At 39.1% G+C, this 17823-nt stretch overlaps 1 protein-coding gene across 5 annotated transcripts in view; it reads right to left on the bottom strand.

The window, feature by feature from the left end:
* The window catches only part of CEP112 (centrosomal protein 112), a 197644-nt gene that overhangs the window by 166403 nt on the left and 13418 nt on the right, over positions 1–17823 (bottom strand). For 4 of the 5 annotated variants that reach the window (XM_077188113.1, XM_077188112.1, XM_054645336.2 and 1 more), the window contains exons 7-8: positions 11953–12000; positions 11737–11814 (exon numbers count right to left, since the gene is read on the bottom strand). In XM_077188113.1, coding sequence (XP_077044228.1) covers positions 11737–11814; positions 11953–12000 — 126 coding nt within the window. The remainder of the gene's footprint in view (positions 1–11736; positions 11815–11952; positions 12001–17823) is intronic. The other variant, XM_077188114.1, reaches the window with a different exon arrangement.

Here is a 17823-nt window from a genome sequence, read left to right as displayed (position 1 = left end):
AATAAAAAAATAGGTGAAAAACCACGAAGTCCAACTCCTCATCAGGTGAGGGCTAAAGAGGGGACACCTTGAAAAGTACTCAAGGTCCTCAACTTCTATAAACTTAATGAAGTTTCAGCATCCCAGGCACTTTTCTGCTCCATGTGCTTCATCCACAACTTTCCTAATTTTTAGGAATCATTGCTTTGCTCACACATCTTCACACAATTGCTTTGCTCGCACATCTTCTCCACAATCTGAGATAAAATTTTCTAATTTTATTTCTACATATAAAGAAATGTGAGAAATCCCATATTAAAGTGTCTGAAATTCAACAGTTGATGTGCATATGAAGTTTTCAGCTAGTGTTGAGAGGAAAGCTGTGTTTGTACTGAGTAACTGGTAAAAAAATTTAAAAAAATTAAAAATCTCCAACAGCATTTAAATTTTGTAATGGTCCATAGTTCCAACCCCACATGTATCTTCATCATAACTTCTGGATGTGTTAATTTGACCATTTGATGTAAAAATAGTGATATATTGGTTTAAAAATCCAACACTCCATTTCTTGAGCGGAAAGCTGGCAGCAAACATGAGGACAACACCACAGCGTCCTATAGCAAAGCCTGGAGGACTGGTTTCATTTCCAAATCTGCTTTTTGACCCACCCTCCCTCTGAGGCAGACTCCCAACATCACCACATACGTCGATAAAAAATTGAGTCATGTAAAGATGTTTTGTGCAGTGATCTCATGAAGGCTGGGGTGGAAGCAGAACGGCTCAGCTCTCCCCAGCTGGGAGTGAAGTGCATCCCCTTCCATTTGAAAGCTGAAGCACATCATTAAATACTAATTTCAATCAAGGAGTATCTTTCAAATTAAAACCACACCAAACCGAGGTGGAGCCTGTCCACAGATCCCAAATGTCAAATCTCAGCTTGTCCCAATTTCCTGTGGAACAGCTCTAGGTAACTGCATGTGCTGCTCTTCCGAGCACTTCAGCTTGACTTTATTTATTAAACACATATTAAGAAACAAAATAACCTACAGCAGCTTCACCAAAGAGCTTCACAAGTTTTGGAGAAACCACATAAAACCAACTTTTCTAAGTTGTTCACTTCGTTAAACGCAATTTACGGCGCTCGCGCTCGTTGGTTTTAATATCTTTTATCACCAGTTAGGAGGCAGCAGAGAATATGAAATTTATGGCATGTTACCATTCAGACAAGGAAAAAAAAAGTGTAGATATTTAGCTATAGTTGGGAAGTTTGCAACTATGTATGAAACGCAGCCATTGCTGTTGGCTGAACATCATTCCTTTGGATTTCTGTCATTGTTTATCCTCCTCACAAAGAGAATGAGGCAATTAAACCCTAAGGCCATGTAAACAATACTGATGTCAAACATCTGTGCTGTCCCTGTTATTTAAAGCCATGAAGGGTGGTAGCAACAGAGCTGCTTTTATGTGCCTAGTCACACTTTCTTCCTCATTTAAAAAAACAAAACACCACCAAAACCAGCAGATAGTTACCTGAAAATGGGGTTTTGGGATTTCACTGTCCTGATCCCACCGCACTGCTCAGGTGTTAGGAACATTTAATAACTGTCAGGCTTAGACTGACACAGTCTCATCTGCAACTGTCACAGATCTCCAGGGGATGAGGGAAAAGTGATCTCTCCTTTTTTCATGACAGAGGACAAACATTTATCTTGTCCCCATTTACAGAAATCTGTCGAAATATTGAAATACCTGATTTTAAAGCAAATCAATAAGTAGGTTAACAATATGAATCACTGAACTGCTGCCCACTTGTCTCCATTCCAGGGCTCACCCTCAGGCCAGGGGGGACATCTCAGAGCTTTAACATCCATCAGACTGGGGTTTTTGGCTATTTGACAAAACAGAACTTGTTTCTTGCCAGGTTTTTTTTCCAAGCCTATGAATATATGGGGGAGGGAGGGAGGAAGCGAGGAAGGGGGAGAAGGATGTAAACAATAAATGAGAACTTCAAAGTAAGAACTAACAATGCAGAACAATGACTTGTATATCTTACAGTACACGACAAAAGTTATTTGTCTTGGTGTTCTGCAGCTGCTAAAAGGAATCAGTGCACAACACACAAAGCTTTGATATTTCCACAGAAGAAAAAAGGTTTCTTAAAAAATATCAACAAACAAGTCAAACTTTCTACCAAATTGTGCTTACTCAATTTTCACATGCGGGGTTAAAATAATAAATATTGATAATTTATACAGTGTTTTAAACCATACAGGAAGGCCAAGACAGAAGGGACTGGACTTGCAAAACAGTCAAGACTTATTATAAATACACACTGACTTCAGACTAAGGTAATTTGGAACAGTGCATTTCACTTGATCATTAACAAGCTGTCTGATCTCATTGTGTCCTTTCTGTATCACACTGTACCCTCAAAAGTTTTTAAGATTAGCTTTGAGGTATATTAATACTTTCCACATTTTACAAAAAAGACTCAGAGTATTTAAAAGAAAATCACTGAATTTTCTTTTAAATACTGGAAAACAGGAAAAAAAATATATTTCATGACAATATATTTGAAGAGAAGTTTCAGTAGTAAATATAAGTTTTAATAATATTGGAACTAATCTTCCATTTTCAAATGGAATTGCTGAAAACTTTGCATTCAGCTTACAGGATGTGAAAAAAATACTGTTCACTTGCCATTTCAGAAAATAAACAAACTTATAACTACATTTTGAAACAATACATCATTAACCACTCCAATTACAGCATCGAATATCATCAATGTTTTTGTCCAATGCAATGACTGAGGTGAAATAAATGTCTTGGAAACTCTCTGCTGCAAAGAGCTCAGGAAACCAGAGATGGACTGAAATAAAAACAGCATTAAACAAGTGGAACAGCCAGAAATTAGAATGTAAAAAGCCCCTTTATAAACATGGCATTTTGCCCAGATTCAAAGGTCCCTCCACAAAAGTCCATGTTTATGATCTGGACTGGATTATTTGACCTAACAAACATTTATAATTCCCACCACATATCCACTCTTCTTTGTATCTTCAAAAACAATACAATTTCTATTTCCAGTTGCAATATTTTTACATATTACTCTTTAATAGGAAACTGGATATTCACTTAATTAAAAAATTAATATGACATTGCCCCATTCTTATAGCTACTAAAATTTAGGGCTTTGTGCTAAATCAAATGTTACCAGCTTCCCCCATCAAGGAAAATCTGACTTTTTAAATTACACTGAAATTAATAAACACTTGCTTGATACAGAGAAATAATTGAATGGACAATTGTTCTTATTCATATGTAAATGTCATTAGGCTCTTTCAAAGAGAACAATGTATTTTTCATGGATTTCCATGCTGGGGGTGGTGGGAAGAAGGAGCAGAGAGAAGGAGAAATGCACCCAGCTCTGTATCCCAACAACTGTAATAAGTGGAAATGGTATTTGTGCTCTCAAGGATGTTTTCTCTGGCCAATGAACATAACATGGATATTAGCACTACAACATATCCTGTTATTTAACAGCTTTATTTGCAGGGTCCCACTTCCACATGGAACAAATGTCTGCCACCAGTGGGAGACACTGACATCAGCAGGGACCAAAAAAAGTTCAGGGTATGTTTAGAAATTAAGACAGCTTAGCCACAGCAGTATTAAATGCAATTTTATAAAAATGCAAGAAGCTGTACCTTCAGTAGCCAGCACTGAGAACTGAACCCAGCTGAATCTGTGAGCATGCAGAAATCACAGAGGTATCAGAGGGATTTAGGGAAATATGAATATAATGAAAGGCAGCACATGAGAATTCCATGGAATTCTGCACAGGGCCCAGTGCAGTGAATCAGTCTGAATACAGTCACCAACACTGACTTTTTCTCCTCACTGTTATTCCTCTCTTTTTTAGCAGCTACTGAACTTTTTATACTCATTTCAAGATCTCCTAAAGCAGCCACTGTGCTCCCACCTTCTTTTCACCAGTAGAAATAACAGTGTACAGCACCTACTTTTTCTAGTCAATGTCTTTTCTCCCTCAAAAATCAGAATCTAAACATGAAAAAAAAAGAAATCAAACTTTCTTCCTCTTTTTTTTTTTTTAAAGAGAGACACACTTTGAGGCAGAGATTAATCATGCAGCAAAAGATTAATTCCCAGCTGCTTGGCAACCATCTGGACATTCTACTGGTTAAAACACTAGTTTGAATTGCTAACCTACCCCTTTGATCTTTCTCAATGTCTCCAGCCCATATGTGCAATAATTAAAGACATAGTTCACAAACTATTGCAAAAAAAATAAATAAATAACTGTACATGTACATCTAGATCTCCACAAGCAGCCTGACTGCTATCAGGAATTATAAATCAGCAGCCAGTTTATGAAAACATGTCTCATCTTGACATCCACTGTGTGTCTCACACCAGTCTAGCAATAAAATAAGGTTTGGGGTTTATTACATTACATTCTGAAGAGTTATCAAAGCAAGGCAGGATGTGACTTCCTCACCAGGAACACAATGGACAACTTGCACATGTTTTTGGGAGCAGGACATTAATCAGGCAGGAATTATGTTAGCAGCAGTCAGGATTGCTGTGATTTTAAATATGAACGAACAGATTCCTGCTCAGGACGATTACTCAGTGGTGAGAATCAGTTTACAACTGGATTCTCCAGATAAATCACACCCTGCATTCAAAACAGACACAGGGGTTGTGGAGAAAAGGAGAAAATTCAAATGAACCAGAAAATAGTTGCTGTCACTGCCTGGAATATTTTCAAGGGGAAATAAAACAGTGTTTTCAGAAGCAAGTTGTCACAAGAAAAAAAAGTTAACAGAAAAGTGAAAATCACAATGAAAGGCATAATTATGTCATATCTGCCTTTTCTTGCCCCCTCATATGGGTCACACTTGTGTGAACAGTAAGCAACACACGTTCTTACATCTTAACAAGAATTAAAAACCAGAATTAAAAACCTTAACAACCTTTACCCTTGGAAATCAGCATGACATTTATGAGCAGAAGTATGGGTTGGACAGTCCCCAGTGAACAGGATGACAAAAGAAGGGGAACAGCAAAGGAAGAGAACTGGAAGAACAGAGGGATCATAAGAAAAAAAATTCCAACACATGAAGCTCCAGTTATTGTAAGACTCAGTTTTTGGGCCCACTCAAGGGCTTTCAGAAAGTTCATCAGAACCACTCTCCTGCTGTTATTAAAAAGCACAAACAGCCCCAGCACATCTAAGGAGGTTCCTTGAGCTGCATCCAGCTCTCCTGATTCCATACACAGATGTTTCTATATCCATCCACCAAGATTTAAACTCTAGAGACACACACAGACATGAGCACACACTTTTAATTCAATATATTACACAAAAGAACAATACTGATATTTTTTTTACCATCCTTGGAAGTATGAACAAAAATATTTCTTTTTAATGAGGAAAAAATATAAAATCCATGATGTAGCTAAAGACACAATAATGTTAATTTTACCGTGGTTTAATTACAAGAGTTCTTTTTTAGGACTCCATATTGGGTTTATTTATTGCTTGTATTTGGCATGAATTTAATATATTTAAATACTTCACTATGGAACAGGGCAATTAAGAGGAAGAAATCAAACCCAGCAGGACAATTCCCACTGATCACCATCTCCTAATTGCAGGGACTCTTATCTTCAAATGTTCTTTCCTTCTCTTTTCCATGCTAACACCAGCCAGTGTTATTCACTCTCCCTCCCGAGTTTTACAACTTTCTTTCCTCCCTGCATTCCTTTCCCTACATTCTCTGTATGGTCCCTCTTGGGGGAAATCCATATCACAGCCCTCATGCAATTTGCTCTGTTTCAAGTTATAATCTCCTGCCAGATAAGTGAGAAGCACAGTAAATCTGCTGCTTTCAACACCTTCAATCCAGAGCCCTTTTAGCCAGACCACGACTTAACTGTATCAGCACTGCAGATTTTATCTCCATGTAAATATATCACTAGATCCCAACACTTCTGCTGCAGTAAAACCATATAAATGGCTTGATGATCTTTATAAACAAAATTTGTGTCATGCAGTAAAAGGGAGTGCTCATTCCCAAAATAAAAGGAGAAAAACAGAAATAAAGATTACAAAGATGAAGGTCCTAAATAGCTTTTTAAAAAGGCTGCATCCTAAAGATAAGACTTCTTGACTCATAAACCCATAAAACACTCTTCGTTTTTCATCTTACTTCTGGTCCTTGATCCATGAAGATGCATTTTCAGGGGAAAAAAAAACAAACTTCTTTTTCCCATTCTCTATGTTCTCTGTTATCTTACAGCACCTATCTCATCTCTCCTCTTCCTCATTCTCCAGCCAACATGACAAAATGATGGAAGCTGTCCCACAGGTGTTCTCCTGAAAACCCAGCATTCCCCACAACTCCAAAGGTCCAATGCATCCTTGAAGATGCATTTTCAGGGAAAAAAAAAACCAAAACCAAACCTCTTTTACCCATTCTCTATGTTGCCTGTTATCTTACAGCACCTATCTCAGCTGACAGACTGGAGGAAGCTGTCCCAGGGGTGTTCCCCTGAAAACCCAGCCACCGCCTTCCCCACAACTCCAAAGGTCCAAGGCATCCTTGAAGATGCATTTTCAGGGAAAAAAAAACAACAAACAAACTTCCTTTTCCCATTCTCTATGTTGCCTGTTATCTTACAGCACCCATCTCAGTTGACAAACTGGAGGAAGCTGTCCCAGGGGTGTTCTCCTGAAAACCCAGCCACCGCCTTCCCCACAACTCCAAAGGTCCAAGGCATCCATGAGAATGCATTTTCAGGGGGAAAAAAAACCAAACTTCTTTTTCCCATTCTCTATGTTGCCTGTTATCTTACAGCACCCATCTCATCTCTCCTTTTCCTCATTCCCCAGCCCACATGACAAAATGATGGAAGCTTCCCAGGGGTGTTCTCCTGAAAACCCAGCCACCGCCTTCCCCACAATTCCAAAGGTCCAATGCAACCTTGAAGATGCATTTTCAGAGGGGAAAAAAACCAAACTTCCCATTCTCTATGTTCTCTGTTATCTTACAGCACCTATCTCACCTCTCCTCTTCCTCATTCCCCAGCCCACATGACAAAATGATGGAAGCTGTCCCACAGGTGTTCTCCTGAAAACCCAGCCACTGCTTTCCCCATAATTCCAAAGGTCCAATGCATCCTTGAAGGTGCATTTCCAGGGGAAAAAAACCAACAAACAAACTTCTTTTTCCCATTCTCTATGTTGCCTGTTATCTTACAGCACCTATCTCAGCTGACAGACTGGAAGAAGCTGTCCCAGGGGTGTTCTCCTGAAAACCCAGCCACTGCCTTCCCCACAATTCCAAAGGTCCAATGCATCCTTGAAGATGCATTTTCAGGGGGAAAAAAATCCCAAACTTCTTTTTCCCATTCTCTATGTTCTCTGTTATCTTACAGCACCCATCTCATCTCTCCTTTTCCTCATTTCCCAGCCCACATGACAAAATGATGCAAGCTGTCCCAGGGGTGTTCTCCTGAAAACCCAGCCACCGCTTTCCCCACAACTCCAAAGGTCCAATGCATCCTTGAAGATGCATTTTCAGGGAAAAAAAACCAACAAACAAACTTCTTTTTCCCATTCTCTATGTTGCCTGTTATCTTACAGCACCTATCTCAGCTGACAAACTGGAGGAAGCTGTCCCAGGGGTGTTCCCCTGAAAACCCAGCCACTGCCTTCCCCACAATTCCAAAGGTCCAATGCATCCTTGAAGATGCATTTTCAGAGGGGAAAAAAACCAAACTTCCCATTCTCTATGTTCTCTGTTATCTTACAGCACCTATCTCATCTCTCCTTTTCCTCATTCCCCAGCCCACATGACAAAATGATGGAAGTGTCCCACAGGTGTTCTCCAGCCACTGCTTTCCCCACAACTCCAAAGGTCCAATGCATCCATGAGAATGCATTTTCACAGGGGAAAAAAACAAAACTTCTTTTTCCCATTCTCTATGTTCTCTGTTATCTTACAGCACCTATCTCATCTCTCCTTTTCCTCATTCCCCAGCCCACATGACAAAATGATGGAAGCTTCCCACAGGTGTTCTCCTGAAAACCCAGCCACCGCCTTCCCCACAACTCCAAAGGTCCAATGCATCCTTGAAGATGCATTTTCAGGGAAAAAAAAACCAACAAACAAACTTCTTTTACCCATTCTCTATGTTGCCTGTTATCTTACAGCACCTATCTCAGCTGACAGACTGGAGGAAGCTGTCCCAGGGGTGTTCCCCTGAAAACCCAGCCACTGCCTTCCCCACAACTCCAAAGGTCCAATGCATCCATGAGAATGCATTTTCAAGGGGAAAAAAAACAAACTTCTTTTTCCCATTCTCTATGTTCTCTGTTATCTTACAGCACCTATCTCATCTCCCCTTTTCCTCATTCCCCAGCCCACATGACAAAATGATGGAAGCTTCCCACAGGTGTTCTCCTGAAAACCCAGCCACCGCCTTCCCCACAACTCCAAAGGTCCAATGCATCCTTGAAGATGCATTTTCAGGGAAAAAAAAAACCAAAACCAAACCTCTTTTTCCCATTCTCTGTGTTGCCTGTTATCTTACAGCACCTATCTCAGCTGACAGACTGGAGGAAGCTGTCCCAGGGGTGTTCTCCTGAAAACCCAGCCACTGCCTTCCCCACCATTCCAAAGGTCCAATACATCCATGAGAATGCATTTTCAGAGGGGAAAAAAATCCCAAACTTCTTTTTCCCATTCTCTATGTTCCCTGTTATCTTAAAGCACCTATCTCACCTCTCCTTTTCCTCATTCCCCAGCCCACATGACAAAATGATGGAAGCTTCCCACTGGTGTTCTCCTGAAAACCCAGCCACCGCCTTCCCCACAATTCCAAAGGTCCAATGCAACCTTGAAGATGCATTTTCAGGGAAAAAAAAACAACAAACAAAGTTCCTTTTCCCATTCTCTATGTTGCCTGTTATCTTACAGCACCTATCTCAGCTGACAGACTGGAGGAAGCTGTCCCAGGGGTGTTCTCCTGAAAACCCAGCCACTGCCTTCCCCACCATTCCTCCTGCTCCCAGCTGCACAACCAGTCTGGGCTGCTTTAGTACACAAGAGGCTGGAAAAGTGGCTCCAGTGTCCAAAGGCTTTATCACTGGATTCCCAAAAATCAAAACAGAGGAGTGACAGGACTGATAAAGTCAACAAAAGCATTGGAAACACTCTATGTTCTCAGTTAACCCAGACAAATGAAGCTTCACAATTTATTGCATAAAGCATTGAGCTTGCCAGTTTGTCTGAAAAATAAATAAAGAGCTGGTATACAACTCAGTACAAATTTATTCCAGGTATAACCTTCAACTGAAAAGTGAAAATTATTTCCAATATGCCTCTGATTTGTTTAGACTTCCTTTGTTGAGATAAGATAAATAAATATCTTTGCTTACAAAATAATGAAACAGAAGGAAATTGAGAAAAAATGCTAAGAATAAATAAGACTGACAAAATGAAAAATTAAGAAAGAGAACTTCTTTAAAGAAACACCAGAATGTCTCAAAGTGATAGATCAGATAAACTAGCTGTTAGAGAAAGGTTAAAAGAAATCAGTTTATTAACATAGCTGATTTTATTTTCTCATTCTAGAAGAATTCCAAACCTGTATCTTAGCAATGGCACTGAATCTGTTTTTCTGAAAAATCACAAATCAGACTTTTCCTTTCCCCCTGCCCTGCCCCGTGGAGCCCTGGGTGACACAGGATGGCCAGAGGTGAAGTTCAAAGGGACATTTTCCCTTTTTATCAAGACAGGCCAATCACCCCATCTGTTGTGCTTTGCTGTCCTGCTGAACAGGGATTTATTCCTGTTGGGTTGCATCTCCCTTGTTTAAAGCCACAATTCTTCAGTAATGACCATTTCCCAAATGGTTTAATCCATGTCAGAAGAATTTGGGGAAGAGCTGACTAAAAGCCGCTGCCTGATGACATCGGCGTTCTCGCAGGGCTGTGATGTGGTTATCACTGCTCATGGCCATGTGTTCAGCATTACAGACTCTAAACAGGTGCAGGAATGCTTTATGAACAAAGGTCTAAAGGTTAAAAGCAAAAAACCCCACAGTTATCCTATTTTATGTTCTCCCCTTGTACTACAAAGAGGTTGAAAACAGTTAATGGTTCCCTGGACCCTTTTGTACAGCACCATTTCTCTGTTAATACATTCACATTCTATAAATGAAAAGGACTTTATTCCTAATTGAGCTTCACAAACAAAATAAGATGAAAACACATTTAAGTTTTCTTGTTAATAGCACACACATGGTGATTGTGAAACACTGTCTGTAACCTTTCCAGTTCAAACCAGCCCACAGTCGAGCACCATTAGCAAAAAGTCCTGGATTTTTTACTGTGTGGCTTAGAGGATTTTTCCACTGAACCAGCAAAGTATTAACTGGGTATTTTATGTAGCTCCTCGGCATGGATTCCTGTTTATTTAATTTGAAAATATTGTTTAAATGACAACACTGTGCTTACAATTTATTTATTTCTTGGGCTATTTTCACATCTTATGAAACCTTGCCTCATCCTGAGGCACTGGTGGTTTGAACATTGTCAATCCAGAACAGTCAACAGCAGAGGAGAGAAAGTGAAAGGCACATGGATTGTGCAGCTGCTTGTCTGGGCACTGAGTGAGGCAACCAGGTAGCACCAGAAAACATTTCATACACATCCTTTTTTAACATCTGCCAACCAATTTTACCCTCCTCTGTATCTCTGCTAAAGATGTTTTCTGAATTGTCATGGAAGTAACTTTAGGGCAGTTCCAATCCATGTGTCCTCACAAGACACCAAGGAAATGAAAGAATGTTTTCCTGCTTTGCTGATGATGCCCTTTCCTCCCCAACTCAGACATATTTGGGGTACTTTGTGGGTTTAGGTCCTTCTGGATGGTAGGGAACTATGTACATTGTCTCAATTTTCCAAGAGCATATGCCTGAAATCAGAAATTTTGAAGACAAACAGAGCAGAGTGCTGGACTTCATTTTTTGTTGGGTTTTTTTTAATGATTGGTTGGTTGGGTTTGGGATTCTATTAACTGTTTTCCTAATGCACCTTGAATTTCCTTTTCTGCCCTTAATTCACTGTCTTTCAAAAAAAGAAATGTCTTAAATAAAATGAGCAGCTTGGGACAAAATATCTCAGGCAGTCGACTTCCTTAAAGCATGAAAAAGGTGAAAATGACCACAAAATTTTACTTTTACACATATTCAAAGCAAAAAACCATGGTGTGAGAGAATTAGACAGCCAAGCTTGGGCAGCAATCTCAGGAATTCACAAAGTTACAAAGAAGTAAAATAAAACCCCATATGACCAAAAAAAGAGGATTGGAGCTCAATGAAGCAAATACTGAAATAATGTAGATCCTATCAGAAATAAGGTCAAAATCTGCTCCATTTGAAAGGTATATAGAAAGCAAACAAAAGTCCTCACTAAATCAAAGGTTTCACTGCCTCTATTAAAAGGTCATTTGGAAAATTCCTAGAATTCAAACTCTCCACTAAAAATTCTTTCAAAGGACCAGTAAATATGTTCAGAAAGTCTTTTTTACTCCCTAAATAATTGGGAAACCCATGAAGTATTTAATGACAAGCCCTGTCACTTCAGCAAATTTCTCTTCCATGAGATTTTCTGCTACAATAACTTCCTTGTTAATGCCCAATTTCCAAGGAAAAGAATCCTACCTCTTTCTCCTGCATTTGAAGCAGTGCCTGGTGGTACCGAGAGGGGCTGCTCTGCCCAAGGTCAATTTTAGGTGTCATCTATTGAAGAAAAAGTTCAAAGCAACCAATGAAGTCAAAACCAGTGAATTCAAGTACAATCAACCCTGACCATGGATTAAAAATAACATAAAAGGTTTGTTTGCCCTTCTGAAATACCAAGGGAATATAAATACCTACCACAGTCATTGGCACCCGTTTTTCTCGCAGGTATCTGGGGTTTTCTAACTGAAAAACAAGGCAGAGAAAAATCAGCAGGTCAACAATGTCTGATTTAGTCCAAGACATCAGAACTAAACCATACTTAGCACAGGAACTGCATCGCTCAAAGAACCACAGATGAGATTTCAACATGTCTTAAATCTTATAGAAATAGGAAATCTTCCGAAGGGATCATTTGGTTGGAAATCTACTCAGCAATTTTGGACCAAAAAATTGCACTTTTTTCCTCCCACCTCTTGTGGTTGTAAAAATTCCATCAATGCATATCATAAAAAATATTTGGCAGCTACATACATAGGCTTATGCAAAAGATTTCCAACTTTGTTGGCTGAATTCTCATTGAAATCAGTATAAAGCTAGAATACATTTACAGATTGTACTGATTAAAATGTAGTGCTTTTGAAAAATTACAGTTGGGTGCGTTGAAACTATAGCCACACATGTAAGTTATAGAGACAAAACATAAGGAAATAATTCATTAACATGGCTATATAATTAAAACAGCTCTCTTAATCACTATTTTTAAGAACTGGAGACAAAGCATTGTTCCCAACCCACTTCCTCTATCAGACAACTCTATCTTTCTCATTTTCTCAGACAAGGAGGCTCAAACATCACATCACAGAGAAAGCAGAATGCCCAAAAAAAGCTTTCAAGGGTATAATCTTGTAAAATGTGGCAGCAAGATCTGGAATATGAATGAGATTGCAATACACATTAAAAAAAAAAAAAGTTGTAGGATTAGGTTGATCTACGAGGCATGGCAAACATATCAAATGCTTGCACTTTCTGCAGTAGCATGAAATAAATTTGTGTGTTGAATTTATCAGTGGAAAAGAGGCTTAATCCCTCTGAAATTTCAATTTGATACAGTATTATTCATTTCCTGTCCCAAAAGGTGATGTAGGATTTCAGTGTGGCGTTGAGTTGTCATACTTCACCCAGAAGTCATTGCAGACACACTTAACACATACATTCAATTTCAATGAATGGTGCTATCCAAAATTTTAATACATGAGCTGAAAGCATCAGGAAACCAATCATTTAACAGTATTTATTGTCAGGGAGTTTACTGAAACAGTTACACTCAACTTTCCTTCACACAAAGTATCCTGTGTTGGCAGTAAAATCCATGGGCAGCCACCAGGGAATGAAGCAATCCTGGATGCACCCACTGCCACAAAAAAGAGGAATTTTGGCCACAGAAGAGACTGTGAGGAGAGGAATACAGGAGTGGGATCAGCCTGGGGCACCAACCATGGGAGATCCAGTGGAGGGGAAGGAAAAGCAAATCAAGAAGAGGGAAATGAAAGGCACAGAAATTGCAAACTGGAAAAATTTTAGAGGATTTTCTTTGTCCTACACATTTTTACCTGCAATAGGATTTTCTACCTACATTTTACTGGCATTCTATTCCTCCTCCCACCTCAATTTGGCCACTTCCCCATCCAGCCCACACCCCTGATCGTGCCCAGGGCTGAAGGTGTTTGCCAGGAGCTCAAGGCACTCCCCAGTTTGTGATCAGTGGGAGCAGGGGGAAGCCTTGACCAATACCTGGTGGAACCTGGAGGAGGCTGCAGAGCCACATTTCAAAGGCTTCATGATTTTCCAAAGCCCTGTCTCTCATGCAGAATCACCCTTTACTTGGGCTTTTTGAAGCCAAAGTAATATAAAAATTCTTGTAAATGTTTACAATTAATTAAAATCCTTTATCTGCCCATGGCATTCAGCTGTTTGCACCCTTCACTTCAAAACCATCTGAAAAGCTAAGGTACATCCTACTTGTTTATGGGAAAGAAGGAAAATGTGTCTCTAATACTTTGTAGGGCCCAAGTGTTGCATTTCTTGATTTTGTAACAGCAGCCATATGTGCTTTGAAGTTAAATGTTCCCACTTTGTTACTTGTTGTGGATTATATCCACTTAAACTGATCTGTAAACATTTAATGCCTCAACATTCATTCTTTTCATGCTGGTCTTCTGCAAAACTTCTTGTTCTCCAAATTAAACCACATTAAAGAGGGAATATCACAATAAAGAATGCCCCAAAAAAGAAAAAAAAAGTCTGTATTTATGAGAAACATGCAAATTTAAAAATAATAAGCAAAAGGTCAAAGACAAGCCAAAATACATATGTATGAAACTGAAGGACTGCCATGAGAAGAGCAGTAAATCACATGCTTTTTTAGAGTATGAACCAAATAAATGTCATCATGAAAGACATCTTTATTTGAACTAGAACTGAACTCTAATTTGTAAATACCACTTCTTAACAGAAATGGTATTTTGAATGTCTTTGTAGAAAAGATTTTGGATTCCCCTGCTCTATTAGGCAGTCTGACAAGAAATCGTGTTTCAATTTGTGAGGAGTGCAATGGGCACCTTCTCTTTCTCCTAAACCAGAGCTGTGAAGGTGTTGGGCGATCAGATCCCCATGAAGAAATCCCCATCATCTAACACAGATAATCTACTTCATTAAAATATATTTTTTTTCTTATTTAAATTTTAGATTGATAAAAAAGTATTGCAGAAATGTACGTAAAAATAGAATTCCAAAACCGCATTTCAGGGAAATCAGCCATAATTTGTAACTTCAGTATTTTCAATTTCTATTTATTTTAACAACACCTAAAGTAGTCAAAACTAAGTATTTACGAGTTATACAATTTTCAAGCTATCAATGGAAGTTATGAGTGAAGCACTGACAAAAGTTGAAATGCTTCCCCCCAAAAGCAAGGACAGTTCAGGAAAAGCACGATTTTGAGCTTTAAGTACTTCCACAAGTCCCATCCTCATCAATTACATTCCATCCCTCAGGCTGAAAATATGGTCCAGTCTAGAAATTCCCACCAAAGCTTTGCTCTTTTGCTCAGTAAATACCACAACAATGACAACACTGAAGTCATGGTTCCAAACTACCCCTCCAAAGTCCTGGTCCACTCTTTGGAAGATGTTTCTCCAGGGATGGGTATCTGCAATAATGCCCAACTTCAGCCTGGGTCAGTCCTCTCACAGAATACTGTAAATATTAAGATTCAGGGAATAAAACCCCCACACTTGCATCTGCAGGCTTGTTGCACATTCCCCCCTAAGCTTCATCAAAGACAAAACGGGATTGTTTTCAAAACAAGGATGGCAAAAACACACATGAAAGAGTTAAGAACACTTAAGACTTTGAAATGGTAAACAACTAAACTGAACCTTGCCCTAAATTCTTACTTTAATCTACCAAACCCAGCCAGCCAGCATGTTCCCTACAGAAATAACTGCTGAGTAGCTTCAGGAAATTTGAGTAAGGACGTTCTTATCTAACATCATCATTTGTAGGGAAGTTCACTTTAATGCTGCTGTTGCAGTCTTAGTGGAAGGACATTAAAGCACATGAAGGCTGTTTGTCAGCATGGAAGTTGAATTTATTTTTTGAAGTCTCAACACCATTTGGAGTTCAGTGTGGGAAAGTTTTCCCAGCACTGCTGCCCTCCAAGGCCACAACATATACAGTAGGTATGTTTATAGTAAGCAGCCAGACTGAGAAACCAAACAAAAGATAATCAAATGGCTGGTGCAGAAATGGTTGAGCTTAACTAGACTGGAAAGACACAGGCAGATGTGAGCCAAGCACACAGAGCAGGCACAGCATCCAGTGCTGCTGCAGCCTCCCAGGAATTCCCAGCCCTCCATCCCTTAACCCTGTGTTAGAACACTTGGCTCCAAGGAAGGAGAAGGGAACACAGCCACCAACCAGGGAATTTCTTTGGCCTCAGTCTTCTCAAACCTTTCCTAGGCAGTCACATTTACCAGGATAAGTTCTTCTGAGCAAGACTGAGCATTCAGTCAGCCCCACATCACTTCTGGGAAAAGCTAAAGAGTTAATGTAGCCATGATATTTTATGAAAAATCCTTTCCTTAGGATTTTTTCTCCTGAGAAGCTGAGAGGCCTCAGGAACAAAGTGTAAACATTGATTATCTGCTGCTGTGGAATGCAACAGGTGCATCTGGGATTGGTCTCATGTGGCTGTTTCTAATTAATGGCCAATCACAGCCCAGCTGGCTCAGACTCTCTGTCTGAGACACAAACCTTTATTATTCATTCCTTCTTTTTCTATTCTTAGCCAGCCTTCTGATGAAATCCTTTCTTCTATTCTTTTAGTATAGTTTTAATATAATATATAGCATAAAATAATAAATCAAGCCTTCTGAAACATGGAGTCAGATCCTGGTCTCTTCCCTCATCCTCAGAGCCCTGTGAACGTGGTCACAGAGTTAATTCTTGTCCTGGCTGCATTCCAGTGATGAAAAATCATGTTCTCCCTGATTAAAAAGCCCTTTGCTGTTTCCCCAGGGTGCAATCTCTTTGTGTGCTTTCCACCTGAAATGATGTGCTGAATTTCCTGGGATGTTTGAAAGACATGCTTTGTCACCCCTAAAACTGGCTACAGTTTGGTGACAAATGAAACTGTACCACAGGCATCACGAAAGAGAGAGAAAGACAGGTGAGGGAAGAATTTGCTGGGGTTTAAGTAATCGCTGTTTCTTTATGTAACTTGATTTTTTTTAATCCAAAAATTATCTTTGTCTACAATCGAAAAAGCTCAGCTAAAGAGGAAAAAAAAAGGAAAAAAAAAAAAGGCAGTTTAATTCCATTATCCAATGAGGTTCTTTTCCTGACACTACACATCTCTCACAAGATTTAATTATTTGTGAGACCAACAGGAGATAGTCACCTTCCCTTCACTCATAAAATGCACTGGAGTTGCAACAATATGCAGAAATTTATTGACAGCTGTTAATGAAATAAGACCACAGAATCACAGAAAAGTCTGGGAAGGGACCTTAAAGTTCTTCTCATTCCCCTAGCCCAGGTTACTTTTATCATATTTCAGGATGGCTGAAGAATGACAAAAAGTTCAAAGTAACAACATGACCAAAGATTACTGGTATTTATTTGTCTCAGCTCCTGCTCCTGAAACTTTTCCCTCCAAACAGCCACACAAAAGGATTTCTGCTTTTCTACATTGCAAATGCACCTTCAAGGCATGAACACCTGATAAAGGACAGTCCCCACACCAGTGTAGATAACAGCCAGTACACGCTAAGAAAAACACATTTTATAATATATGTAAAATGAGTGTAAATTAGTATTCCACGTATGAAAGGCAAATTTATCACAATCAAAACTCAACTTTTTTTTTTTTTTCAAACATTTACTCATGCCTGATTAGAATCTAAAGAATGTGAATCATAAAATGTTTGATAGGGATAATCAGGAATGCTGCAAGGAAAAGGGGAAAATTCTTTTATTATTCACAAAAAGTAACAATATCAGCAAAGTAACACAACAGATTTACTTCTCCTGTAGAAAATGTTATTATTAAGAACAAATATCTGAAGCCTCCAGATGTGACCTCTCAGCTTAGTAGAAAACTCATAAAAGCATTTCCCAAAACTTTCCACAGTATTTTTAATATTAAAAAAAAAATAAAATCTCAATCACTGATGTGGGTATATCATAAAAACTGAAAACACATCCAGAATGTGACCTTAAAAACACAAGAACTTTGAAGAAGAGGAAATTTAAAATATATTAACAAAGGAGGAGGCTGAAAGATAACAGTAAAAATAAATGCACAATTTATAACTGGTCATTTCAAGCCCAAGCTGGAGCAGTGAAGGCTCAGCAGCTCACAGCTGGAAGACACCAGGGCTGTCTCACCTAGATGGGTATTTGCAGATTCTTGGATAAAAGCATGGTCTGCATATATGGCCTGAAATACTCACATCTTCCTAAATTTACACGGATTCTTACTGACAAAAATCCTCGTACAACCAA

This window comes from Agelaius phoeniceus, chromosome 19 (assembly GCF_051311805.1).
Source record: "Agelaius phoeniceus isolate bAgePho1 chromosome 19, bAgePho1.hap1, whole genome shotgun sequence".
In the NCBI taxonomy this organism is placed as follows: domain Eukaryota; kingdom Metazoa; phylum Chordata; class Aves; order Passeriformes; family Icteridae; genus Agelaius; species Agelaius phoeniceus.
This window is presented reverse-complemented; position numbering and strand designations above follow the sequence as displayed.